General features: G+C 49.7%; 1 protein-coding gene across 1 annotated transcript in view; it reads left to right on the forward strand.

Annotated features, from left to right (window-relative positions):
* LOC146072906 (uncharacterized) overlaps nt 1–9825 on the forward strand; it is a 75387-nt gene extending 65562 nt beyond the window's left edge. Inside the window, exons 10-11 of the mRNA XM_083180085.1 lie at nt 3233–3339; nt 9554–9825. Of these exons, the coding sequence (XP_083036211.1) occupies nt 3233–3339; nt 9554–9713 (267 nt within the window). The 3' untranslated portion in view covers nt 9714–9825. The remainder of the gene's footprint in view (nt 1–3232; nt 3340–9553) is intronic.
* Nucleotides 9826–13549: the final 3724 nt, after the last annotated feature.

A 13549-nucleotide genomic window follows, 5' to 3' on the forward strand; every position in this document is an offset into this window, starting at 1 on the left:
AGTGTTTGGTACATAGATCGCAATGAGATAAATGCACCAGAAGTGGTTGGTACATGGATCCCAGTGAGGTCAATAAACCAGCAGTGTATGGTACGTGGATCCCAGTGAGGTCACTATACCAGCAGTGGTTGGTACATGGATCCCAGTGAGGTCACTACACCAGCAGTTGTTGGTATGTGGAACCCAATGAGGTCACTACACCATCAGTGGTTGCTACAGTACATGGATCCCAATGAGATCAATACACCAGCAGTGATTGGTACATGGGTGTCAGTGAGGTCGATACACCAGCAGTGGTTGCTACATGGATCCCAGTGAGGGCAATACACAAGCAGTGGTTGTTACATGGATCCCAGTGTGAGGTCACTATACCAGCAGTGTATGGTACAAGAATCCCACTGAGGTCACTTTACCAACAGTGTTTGGAACATGGAACCCAATGAGGTCACTATTCTAGCAGTGATTGGTACGTTGATCCCAATGAGATCACTACACCTGCTGTGATTGGTACATGGATGACAGTGAGGTCACTACACCAGCAGTGGTTTGTACATGGATCCCAGTGAGGTCACTACACCAGCAGTGTATGGTACGTGGATCCCCATGAGATCACTACACCAGCAGTGTATGGTACGTGGATCCCCATGAGATCACTACACCAGCAGTGTATGGTACGTGGATCCCCATGAGATCACTACACCAGCAGTGTATGGTATGTGGAACCCATTGATGTCACTACACCCGCTGTGTTTGGTATATGGATTCCAATGAGATCACTACACCAGCAGTGGTTGGTATGTGGAACCCAATGAGGTCACAACAGCAGCAGTGGTTGGAACAGTACATGGATCCTAATGAGATCACTACACCAGCAGTGATTGGTACATGGGTGCCAGTGAGGTCACTACACCAGCAGTGATTGGTACATGGATGCCAGTGAGGTCACTACACCAGCAGTGGTTGGTACGTGGATCCCAGTGAGGTCACTCCACCAGCAATGGTTGATACGTGGATCCCAATGAGGTCACTACGCCAGCAGTGTCTGGTACGTAGATCCCAATGAGGTCACTAAACCAGCAGTGTTTTTGGTACGTGGATCCCAATGAGACCTCTACACAAGCAGTGTCTGGTACGTGGATCCCAATGAGGTCACTAAACCAGCAGTGTTTGGTACATGGATCCCAATGAGACCTCTACACAAGCAGTGTCTGGTACATGAATCCCAATGAGGTCACTAAACCAGCAGTGTTTTTTTACATGGAAGCCAATGAGGTAACCCCAAGAAGTTTTTCAAATACATAAATAGTAAACGTATAATTAAGGACAACATAGGCCCACTAACCGATATCACTGGAAAAAGTTTTATGGAGGACAAGGGAAAAGCAGAACTGTTAAATGAGTTCTTCTCATCAGTGTTTAATAAGGGAAAGCAGACAGTGGAACACACACATACCACAAAATGGGATGAACAAGCCGGACCTCAATATTGAATTCTCTACCGAGGAAATAATATTGAGGCTCAGCAAAATCAAAACAAATAAATCACGTGGGCCAGATGGGTTTCATCCTAGGGTACTAATGGAATTAAGGGAGGAATTAGCTTCCCCTCTACATTATATCATTCACTATCATCAGGTAAGGTACTAAAAGACTGGAGAATAGCAGAGGTAGTGCCATTATTCAAAAAAGGAAAAAAAGGAGGATCCCGCTAATTACAGACCTATGCCAAACTAATCTACTTGGTTTCTATGAGGATGTTAGCAAAAACCTTGATAATGGAAATACTGTAGATGTGATTTTCCTAGATTTTGCTAAAGCCTTCGACACCGTACCACACAAGAGGTTGATAAATAAAATGGACGACCTGGGATTAGGGGCAAATATCTGTAGATGGGTAGGGAACTGGCTGTGTAATAGAGAACAAAGAGTTGTGGACGGTACCGTATCAAATATGATACCAGTACTAAGTGGAGTGCCACAGGGTTCAGTTCTTGGGCCCATTTTGCTTAACATTTTTATTAACGATATTGGGATAGGGTTACTCAGCAATGTATCCATCTTTGCAGATAATACAAAACTGAGCAGAGTTATTAAATCAACAGAAGATGTCACCGCGCTTCAAAATGATCTTGACAATCTAGATGAGTGGGCAAAAAAGTGGAATATGAGGTTCAATGTGGACAAATACAAGGTCATGCACCTTGGGAGACATAACCAGTGTGCTAGACATAACCTAAGTGGGGAGGCATTGGGTAATTCAGTACTCAAAAAGGATCTAGGAGTCGAAATAGACAACGGCACAGAGACGGGTGTATGAGTAACTGTGGGGGAGCAGAGCACAGAGACGGGTGTATAAGTAACTGTGGGGGAGCAGAGCACAGAGACGGTTGTATATGTATCTGTGGGGATCAGAGCACAGAGACGGGTGTATATGTAACTGTGGGGATCAGAGCACAGAGACGGGTGTATAAGTAACTGTGGGGGAGCAGAGCACAGAGACGGGTGTATAAGTAACTGTGAGGGAGCAGAGCAGAGAGATGGGTGTATAAGTAACTGTGGGGTAATGAGATAGGTATAGAAGTATCTGTGGGAGACTTGTACGTGGGATGTGGTAATGTACGTTAGAGTGGCCAGGTACAGTACTGCATGTGGGATGGGGGTAATGTACGTTATAGTGCCCAGGTACAGTACTGTATGTGGGATGGGAGTAATGTACTTTGTAGTGTCCAAGTACAGAATTGTATGTGGGATGGGGGTATCATATGTTGTGGTACCCAGGTACAGTACTGTATATGGGATGGAGATAATGTATGTTGTAGTAACCAGGTACAGTGCTGTATGTGGGATGGTGGTAATGTTTGGTATAGTGCCCAGGTACAGTACTGTATAAGGGATGGGGGTAATGCATATTTTAGTTCACAGGTACAGTACTGTATGTGGGATGGAGGTAATGTACAGTATGTTGTATTGCCCAGGTACAGTACTGTATGTGGGATGGAGGTAAAGTATGTTGGAGTGCCAAGGTGCACTACTGTATGTGGGATGGGGGTAATGTATGTTGTAGTGCGCAGGTACAGTACTGTATGTCGGATGGGGAATATGTACGTTATAGTGCCCATGTACAGTACTGTATGTCGGATGGGGATAATGTATGTTGTAGTGCCCAGGTACAGTACCGTGTGTGTAATGTGGATTATGTATGTACTAACCTCCGTTTTTACTCTATATGAAGGATTATGTAACTAATATGACACAGAAGGTAGATACGTGGATCGGACTCACGGATCAGAACGGCTCCTGGAAATGGGTGGACGGGACCCCATATGACGCTTACCCGAGGTAAGATCACAGTCCATGGAGATGATTGCTGCTGTGTGAGATACAGAGCCTCGCGGTCAGTTTGCTGCGACCATGACAGAGTGATTTCCCACCTTGTGCTAATCTGCCAATGGTGTGACCGATTCAGGCTGATGGAGGCCGGAGCTAACGTCACATGCATCTCCTGTGCACCCCTGCATTACTTCTGACATTCCCAGGTCCGGTTACCTACCGCGCCAGGTGGCTTACCGTCAGCAGGGCTGGTTACCTCCCACACATGGTGGCTTACCGTCAGCAGGGACAGTTACCTCCTGCACCAGGTGGCTTACCGTCAGCAGGGCCGGTTACCTCCCGCACCAGGTGGCTTACCGTCAGCAGGGACAGTTACCTCCCGCACCAGGTGGCTTACCGTCAGCAGGGACAGTTACCTCCCGCACCAGGTGGCTTACCGTCAGCAGGGCCGGTTACGTCCCGCACCAGGTGGCTTACCGTCAGCAGGGACAGTTACCTCCCGCACATGGTGGCTTACCGTCAGCAGGGCCGGTTACCTCCTGCACCAGGTGCCTTACCGTCAGCAGGGACAGTTACCTCCCGCACATGGTGGCTTACCGTCAGCAGGGCTGGTTACCTCCCGCACCAGGTGGCTTACCGTCAGCAGGGACAGTTACCTCCCGCACCAGGTGGCTTACCGTCAGCAGGGCCGGTTACCTCCCGCACCAGGTGGCTTACCGTCAGCAGGGACAGTTACCTCCCGCACCAGGTGGCTTACCGTCAGCAGGGACAGTTACCTCCCGCACCAGGTGGCTTACCGTCAGCAGGGCCGGTTACCTCCCGCACCAGGTGGCTTACCGTCAGCAGGGACAGTTACCTCCCGCACCAGGTGGCTTACCATCAGCAGGGCCGGTTACCTCCCACACCAGGTGGCTTATCGTCAGCAGGGCCGGTCACCTCCCGCACCAGGTGGCTTACCGTCAGCAGGGCCGGTTACCTCCCATACCAGGTGGCTTACCGTCAGCAGGGCCGGTTACCTCCCGCACCAGGTGGCTTACCGTCAGCAGGGACGGTTACCTCCCGCACCAGGTGGCTTACCGTCAGCAGGGACAGTTACCTCCCGCACCAGGTGGCTTACAGTCAGCAGGGCCGGTTACCTCCCGCACCAGGTGGCTTACCGTCAGCAGGGCCGGTTACCTCCCGCACATGGTGTCTTACCGTCAGCAGGGCTGGTTACCTCCCGCACATGGTGTCTTACCGTCAGCAGGGACAGTTACCTCCCGCACCAGGTGGCTTACTGTTAGCAGGGCCGGTTACCTCCCACACATGGTGTCTTACCGTCAGCAGGGACGGTTACCTCCTACACCAGGTGGCTTACCGTCAGCAGGGCCGGTTACCTCCCGCACCAGGTGGCTTACCGTCAGCAGGGACGGTTACCTCCCGCACCAGGTGGCTTACCGTCAGCAGGGACAGTTACCTCCCGCACCAGGTGGCTTACAGTCAGCAGGGCCGGTTACCTCCCGCACCAGGTGGCTTACCGTCAGCAGGGCCGGTTACCTCCCGCACATGGTGTCTTACCGTCAGCAGGGCTGGTTACCTCCCGCACATGGTGTCTTACCGTCAGCAGGGACAGTTACCTCCCGCACCAGGTGGCTTACTGTTAGCAGGGCCGGTTACCTCCCACACATGGTGTCTTACCGTCAGCAGGGACGGTTACCTCCCGCACATGGTGTCTTACCGTCAGCAGGGCCGGTTACCTCCTGCACAGGGTGGCTTACCGTCAGCAGGGCCGGTTACCTCCCGCACCAGGTGGCTTACCGTCAGCAGTTCCGGTTACCTCCCGCACAGGGTGGCTTACCGTCAGCAGGGACAGTTACCTCCCGCACCAGGTGGCTTACCGTCAGCAGGGCCGGTTACCTCCCGCACAGGGTGGCTTACCATCAGCAGGGACAGTTACCTCCCGCACCAGGTGGCTTACCGTCAGCAGGGCCGGTTACCTCCCGCACCAGGTGGCTTACCGTCAGCAGGGACGGTTACCTACCGCACCAGGTGGCTTACCGTCAGCAGGGACAGTTACCTCCCGCACCAGGTGGCTTACCGTCAGCAGTGCCGGTTACCTCCCGCACAGGGTGGCTTACCGTCAGCAGGGACAGTTACCTCCCGCACCAGGTGGCTTACCGTCAGCAGTGCCGGTTACCTCACGCACAGGGTGGCTTACCGTCAGCAGGGACAGTTACCTCCCGCACCAGGTGGCTTACCGTCAGCAGGGACAGCTACCTCCCGCACAGGGTGGCTTACCGTCAGCAGGGACAGTTACCTCCCGCACCAGGTGGCTTACCGTCAGCAGGGCCGGTTACCTCCCGCACATGGTGTCTTACCGTCAGCAGGGCCAGTTTCTAGACACCCTAGGCAAAGCACCACAACTCCGCCCCTGCTTCCCTCAATACCCTCCAACCAGCCACACGCATACATCATTTACTTCTATAAATACATTTCTTTTGTATTTTGGAATAACAAATATAAAATCAATAACTCTATAAAATGTATTAACAATAACATTACCATTGCAGGACCACTATGTAATACACCAGTTAACACTAAGACATGCTCTTCTGGGCTTTCTCGGCTCCTGATTGGCCGCTAGGCGGCCAATAGAATCATTCGGAGGAGAAGCGCGGAGGTTGAAACATCTCTGCGCCTCTCCTCAGTCCGTGTTGGGTACCTCCGGAATTGCCGGCATTTGGCGAAAGACCTGGACTACTTCAGAACGAAGAGGACAGATCTTCGCCGGAGGACCTTGGTAAGTTGGATCTCCTTCCACAGGTCCCCCATGGATTTCTTCGGATCCAGGATCCCAGACTCTTCAGCCCTGGAGCCCCGGACCAGCCCAGAACCAAGGACCTGGACCATGGAGGCCCAGACCCAAGAGCACCGGACCCAGGGACCTACCGATGGGCTCAAGATAGGTAAGCATCAGTATGTGTGGGCTTTGGATGTATTAAAGTTTTATTTTTATTGTGTGTCTCTGTGTTTATTTGACTATTTTTATTACAGTGGAACTACAAGTGCCAGCGGGCCCTTTAATGCCCCACATGCTGGGACTTTTGGTTCTCCAAGTCCCTGCAAGTGGTGCAGGCTTGCTGGGACTCATAGTTCCACAGCAATATACAATAGTTTCTCTATATTTTTACACAAGTATCAGCTCGATGCCCACTGCCCAGGGGCATCGAGGACAGCCCCGGGCTTCAGCATGGGCAGGTAAGTTCTGGAGGGGGGGAACCCCTTCTTTGGTGGGGGTGGGGGGGTCTGCACTCCCCCAGGACCCCTGCCCATGCTGACCGGTCAGGGGGTGAATGCTTTGGCCGGGGGGACTTGTATAAAAAGTCTCCCCCCGGCTGTGGCATTACCCTGCTGGCTGGTTGGGCCCGGTGCTGGTTCTTGAAATACGGGGGACCCCTAGTCATTTTGTACCCTGAATATTGGGAACCAGGACCGGCCCTTTAGCCTGGTTCTAGTTTTATAAAATCCAGGGAACCCCAAATTGTTTGTTCCTGTGATTTTATTAAACCAGGACCGGCTCTTTGAGCCCGGGGCTGGTTATGCTCAGGAGGGGGGACCCCACGCCGTTTTTTTTACTTTACTAGTATATGGGGGTCTTTTACTAGTGTATGGGGGCCTTTTCTAGTGTATGGGGGCCTTTACTAGTATATGAGGGCCTTTACTAGTGTTACATCTGCATTGGATTAGCCAAACCCCGGTAACCACCCAGGAAAAGCAAACACATAGGTCCCCACAGGATATAAAACACATAGGCCCCTACAGGGTATAAAACACATAGGCCCCATACAGGGTATAAAACACATAGGCCCCCACAGGATATAAAACACATAGGCCCCTACAGGGTATAAAACACATAGGCCCCTACAGGGTATAAAACACATAGGCCCCATACAGGTTATAAAACACATAGACCCCTACAGGGTATAAAACACATAGGCCCCTACAGGGTATAAAACACATAGACCCCTACAGGGTATAAAACACATAGGCCCCTACAGGGTATAAAACACATAGGCCCCCACAGGGTATAAAACACATAGGCCCCCACAGGGTATAAAACACATAGGCCCCCACAGGGTATAAAACACATAGGCCCCCACAGGGTATAAATCACATAGGCCCCTACAGGGTATAAAACACATAGGCCCCTACAGGGTATAAAACACATAGGCCCCCACAGGGTATAAAACACATAGGCCCCCACAGGGTATAAAACACATAGGCCCCCACAGGGTATAAAACACATAGGCCCCCACAGGGTATAAAACACATAGGCCCCCACAGGGTATAAAACACATAGGCCCCCACAGGGTATAAAACACATAGGCCCCCACAGGGTATAAAACACATAGGCCCCCACAGGGTATAAAACACATAGGCCCCCACAGGGTATAAAACACATAGGCCCCTACAGGGTATAAAACACATAGGCCCCCACAGGGTATAAATCACATAGGCCCCCACAGGGTATAAAACACATAGGCCCCTATAGGGTATAAAACACGTAGGTCCCCACAGTGTATAAAACACATAGGCCCCCACAGGGTATAAAACACATAGGCCCCTACAGGGTATAAAACACATAGGCCCCTATAGGGTATAAAACACGTAGGTCCCCACAGTGTATAAAACACATAGGCCCCCACAGGGTATAAAACACATAGGCCCCCACAGGGTATAAAACACATAGGCCCCTACAGGGTATAAAACACATAGGCCCCCACAGGGTATAAATCACATAGGCCCCCACAGGGTATAAAACACATAGGCCCCTATAGGGTATAAAACACGTAGGTCCCCACAGTGTATAAAACACATAGGCCCCCACAGGGTATAAAACACATAGTAGGGTGTTGTTTTCATCAAATACCAGTGGATCTATTATTCTCAGACCATGTGCCCAAGGTTTTGTTGCCTAGGGTGCACCTTGCACCGAGAGATTTGGTAAGAAATCTCTTTTTTTTTTTTAAAGCAGCAATCATTTACACTGCAAAATCAAACTGGTTTATCCGTGTAAATGATTGCCGCTTTAAAAAAACTGGAGTTTTCTCACCAAATCTCTCACGTTCTGATTCTCTCATCCTATTACATTTGTTGGCTTTTGTCTATTAAGCAGAATCCTAATTACTGTGCTTACTTTCCTTTATATACGAAAGTCTACTAAAAGTTACGTTTTAAATAAATTCACTAACCGTACAAATTCCATGTTTTAAAGAGTGCGCCCAATAAGCACATTTGTCTTTTGTGTTTTCGTCTTTGCAAACAAACCCCATTAAATTCATTCACAATTACGGAATGTTTGGGCGCACCACCAATCTATGACTACGAGAATTTCGTGTCCAGAGCAGTCCAAAATATTGGTCTCTTGATAATTCTGAAGTTTGATTAATGTGCGGATCCATCTACCCCACCTAGTAATAAAGGAAGCATCAGAAGCGTACGCCGCCTGCGCCCGAAGGCAATGTGTAAAGCTGCCTAGTGGTAGCGCCAGCCCTGACCGTCTGTCATGTGCAAGAAATGACTGATGGTTGGCGCTGTTTTTGCCTTGCGCATGAGCGTTACAATCTGACTGGCAAATTGCATGAGAAGCGGAGAATGTTATTGTTTACATTCTCCGCTTCTCCCCCAAAATGCTGCCAGGTGAGACGGATGGTACCGCATGTGATAGCTCGCACTAGTGGACGGACGACTTTAGAAATATCAATTTCACCCGTACACTATCTGCGGTTTCCATGGACACTCCCAGCGGTTTCCATGGACACTCCCTGCGGTTTCCATGGACACTCCCTGCGGTTTCCATGGACACTCCCTGCGGTTTCCATGGACACTCCCGTCGGTTTCCATGGACACTCCCGGCGGTTTCCATGGACACTCCCGGCGGTTTCCATGGACACTCCCGGCGGTTTCCATGGACACTGTCAGTGTTTCCCTCAGCCACTCCCACTAAACGTCCGGTTTGCATACCCAGGCACTGCAATATAAGCAGTATAAATGGGGGGTGCTGTGCCGTCTATCACAATAACCGGGAACATATCACCGGCTCACCTAGATGAGGAACGCGGTCCAGTAACGCACGGCAGCACAAGATGTGAATGCTCCTCCTGTCGTCTGTAACACCACAGCATGTGAAGACTTTACAGTAGTAGTGTTATGTTGTGTCACCATTCCCGGTTGTGTGTTACAGGTTCTGGGGGAAGAATCAGCCGGATAACTGGTCTGGTCATAGTTTCGGAGGAGGTGAGGACTGCGCTGTGGTGTCGACGATTGGTGATGGAAGCAATAACTGGAATGACATCGACTGTTCTCAGAGCATTCCGTACATTTGTGAAATTAATTATCAGTAAAACAGCAATTAGCCCGGATGGTCCCGCTCAGTAATAACGTCTATTAGCCCGCATGGTCCCGCTCAGTAATAACGTCTATTAGCCCGCATGGTCCCGCTCAGTAATAACGTCTAATAGCCCGGATTGTCCCGCTCAGTAATATTGTCTATTAGCACGCATGGTCCCGCTCAGTAATAACGTCTATTAGCCCGCATGGTCCCGCTCAGTAATAACGTCTATTAGCCCGCATGGTCCCGCTCAGTAATAACGTCTATTAGCCCGGATTGTCCCGCTCAGTAATAACGTCTATTAGCCCGGATTGTCCCGCTCCGTAATAACGTCTATTAGCCAGCATGGTCCCGCTCAGTAATAACGTCTATTAGCCCGGAGGGTCCCGCTCAGTAATATTGTCTATTAGCCCGGATGGTTCCGCTCAGTAATAACGTCTATTAGCCCGCATGGTCCCGCTCAGTAATAACGTCTATTAGCCCGGATTGTCCCACTCAGTAATAACGTCTATTAGCCCGGATTGTCCCGCTCAGTAATAACGTCTATTAGCCCGGATTGTCCCGCTCAGTAATAACGTCTATTAGCCCAGATTGTCCCGCTCAGTAATAACGTCTATTAGCCCTGGATTGTCCCGCTCAGTAATAACGTCTATTAGCCCAGATTGTCCCGCTCAGTAATAACGTCTATTAGCCCAGATTGTCCCGCTCAGTAATAACGTCTATTAGCCCAGATTGTCCCGCTCAGTAATAACGTCTATTAGCCCTGGATTGTCCCGCTCAGTAATAACGTCTATTAGCCCAGATTGTCCCGCTCAGTAATAACGTCTATTAGCCCAGATTGTCCCGCTCAGTAATAACGTCTATTAGCCCAGATTGTCCCGCTCAGTAATAACGTCTATTAGCCCAGATTGTCCCGCTCAGTAATAACGTCTATTAGCCCAGATTGTCCCGCTCAGTAATAACGTCTATTAGCCCAGATTGTCCCGCTCAGTAATAACGTCTATTAGCCCAGATTGTCCCGCTCAGTAATAACGTCTATTAGCCCGGATGGTCCCGCTCAGTAATAACGTCTATTAGCCCGGATTTTCCCGCTCAGTAATAACGTCTATTAGCCCGGATTGTCCCGCTCAGTAAAAACGTCTATTAGCCCAGATTGTCCCGCTCAGTAATAACGTCTATTAGCCCGGATGGTCCCGCTCAGTAATAACGTCTATTAGCCCGGATTTTCCCGCTCAGTAATAACGTCTATTAGCCCGGATTGTCCCGCTCAGTAATAACGTCTATTAGCCCGCATGGTCCTGCTCAGTAATAACGTCTATTAGCCCGCTTGGTTCCGCTCAGTAATAACGTCTATTAGCCCTGGATTGTCCCGCTCAGTAATAACGTCTATTAGCCCGGATGGTCCCGCTCAGTAATAACGTCTATTAGCCCGGATTGTCCCGCTCAGTAATAACATCTATTAGCCCGGATGGTCCCGCTCAGTAATAATGTCTATTAGCCCGGATTGTCCCACTCAGTAATAACGTCTATTAGCCCGGATGGTCCTGCTCAGTAATAACGTCTATTAGCCCGCATGGTCCCGCTCAGTAATAACGTCTATTAGCCAGCATGGTCCCGCTCAGTAATAACGTCTTTTAGCCCGGATTGTCCCGCTCAGTAATAACGTCTATTAGCCTGCATGGTTCCGCTCAGTAATAACGTCTATTAGCCCTGGATTGTCCCGCTCAGTAATAACGTCTATTAGCCCGGATGGTCCCGCTCAGTAATAACATCTATTAGCCCGGATTGTCCCGCTCAGTAATAACGTCTATTAGCCCGCATTGTCCCGCTCAGTAATAACGTCTATTAGCCCGGATGGTCCCGCTCAGTAATAATGTCTATTAGCCCGGATTGTCCCGCTCAGTAATAACGTCTATTAGCCCGGATTGTCGCGTTCAATAATATTGTCTATTAGCCCGGATGGTCCCGCTCAGTAATAACGTCTATTAGCCCGGATGGTCCCGCTCAGTAATGACGTCTATTAGCCCGGATTGTCCCGCTCAGTAATAACGTCTATTAGCCTGCATGGTCTCGCTCAGTAATGATGTCTATTAGCCCGGATTGTCCCGCTCAGTAATATTATCTATTAGCCCGGATGGTCCCGCTCAGTAATAATGTCTATTAGCCCGGATTTTCCCGCTCAGTAATAACGTCTATTAGCCCGGATGGTCCCGCTCAGTAAAAACGTCTATTAGCCAGCATGGTCCCGCTCAGTAATAACGTCTATTAGCCCGCATGGTCCCGCTCAGTAATAACGTCTATTAGCCAGCATGGTCCCGCTCAGTAATAACGTCTTTTAGCCCGGATTGTCCCGCTCAGTAATAACGTCTATTAGCCCGGATGGTCCCGCTCAGTAATAACATCTATTAGCCCGGATTGTCCCGCTCAGTAATAACGTCTATTAGCCCGCATTGTCCCGCTCAGTAATGTTGTCTATTAGCCTGGATGGTCCCGCTCAGTAATAACGTCTATTAGCCCGGATTGTCCCGCTCAGTAATACTGTCTATTAGCCCTGATGGTCCCGCTCAGTAATAACGTCTATTAGCCCGCATGGTCCTGCTCGGTAAAGTCTATTAGCTCAGATTGTCCCGCTCAGTAATAACTTCTATTAGCCCGGATTGTCCCGCTCAGTAATGACGTCTATTAGCCCGGATTGTCCCGCTCAGTAATAACGTCTATTAGCCTGCATGGTCCCGCTCAGTAATGATGTCTATTAGCCCGGATTGTCCCGCTCAGTAATATTGTCTATTAACCCGGATGGTCCCGCTCAGTAATAACGTCTATTAGCCCGGATGGTCCCGCTCAGTAATGACGTCTATTAGCCCGGATTGTCCCGCTCAGTAATAACGTCTATTAGCCCGCATGGTCCCGCTCAGTAATGACGTCTATTAGCCCGGATTGTCCCGCTGAGTAATAACGTCTATTAGCCCGCATGGTCCCGCTCAGTAATAACATCTATTAGCTCGGATTGTCCCGCTCAGTAATAACGTCTATTAGCCCGGATTGTCCCGCTCAGTAATAACGTCTATTAGCCCTGATTGTCCCGCTCAGTAATAACGTCTATTAGCCTGGATGGTCCCGCTCAGTAATATTGTCTATTAGCCTGGATGGTCCCGCTCAGTAATAACGTCTATTAGCCCGGATTTTCCCGCTCAGTAATATTGTCTATTAGCCCGGATGGTCCTGCTCAGTAATAATGTCTATTAGCCCGCATGGTCCCGCTCAGTAATAACGTCTATTAGCCCGGAATGTCCCGCTCAGTAATAACGTCTATTAGCCCAGATTGTCCCGCTCAGTAATAACGTCTATTAGCCCGGATGGTCCCGCTCAGTAATAACGTCTATTAGCCCTGAATGTCCCGCTCAGTAATAAGGTCTATTAGCCCGCATGGTCCCGCTTAGAAATAATGTCTATTAGCCCGCATGGTCCCGCTCAGTAATAACGTCTATTAGCTCGGATTGTCCCGCTCAGTAATAACGTCTATTAGCTCGGATTGTCCCGCTCAGTAATAACTTCTGTTAGCCTGGATTGTCCCGCTCAGTAATAACGTCTATTAGCCCGGATTGTCCCGCTCAGTAATAACGTCTATTAGCCCGCATGGTCCCGCTCAGTAATAACGTCTATTAGCCCGCATGGTCCAGCTCAGTAATAACATCTATTAGCCCGCATGGTTCCGCTCAGTAATAACGTCTATTAGCCCGCATGGTCCCGCTCAGTAATAACGTCTATTAGCCCGGAATGTCCCGCTTAGTTATAACGTCTATTAGCCCGGATTGTCCCGTTCAGTAATAACGTCTATTAGCCCGCATG

This window comes from Crinia signifera, chromosome 4 (assembly GCF_055691185.1).
Source record: "Crinia signifera chromosome 4, ASM5569118v1, whole genome shotgun sequence".
In the NCBI taxonomy this organism is placed as follows: Eukaryota; Metazoa; Chordata; class Amphibia; order Anura; family Myobatrachidae; genus Crinia; species Crinia signifera.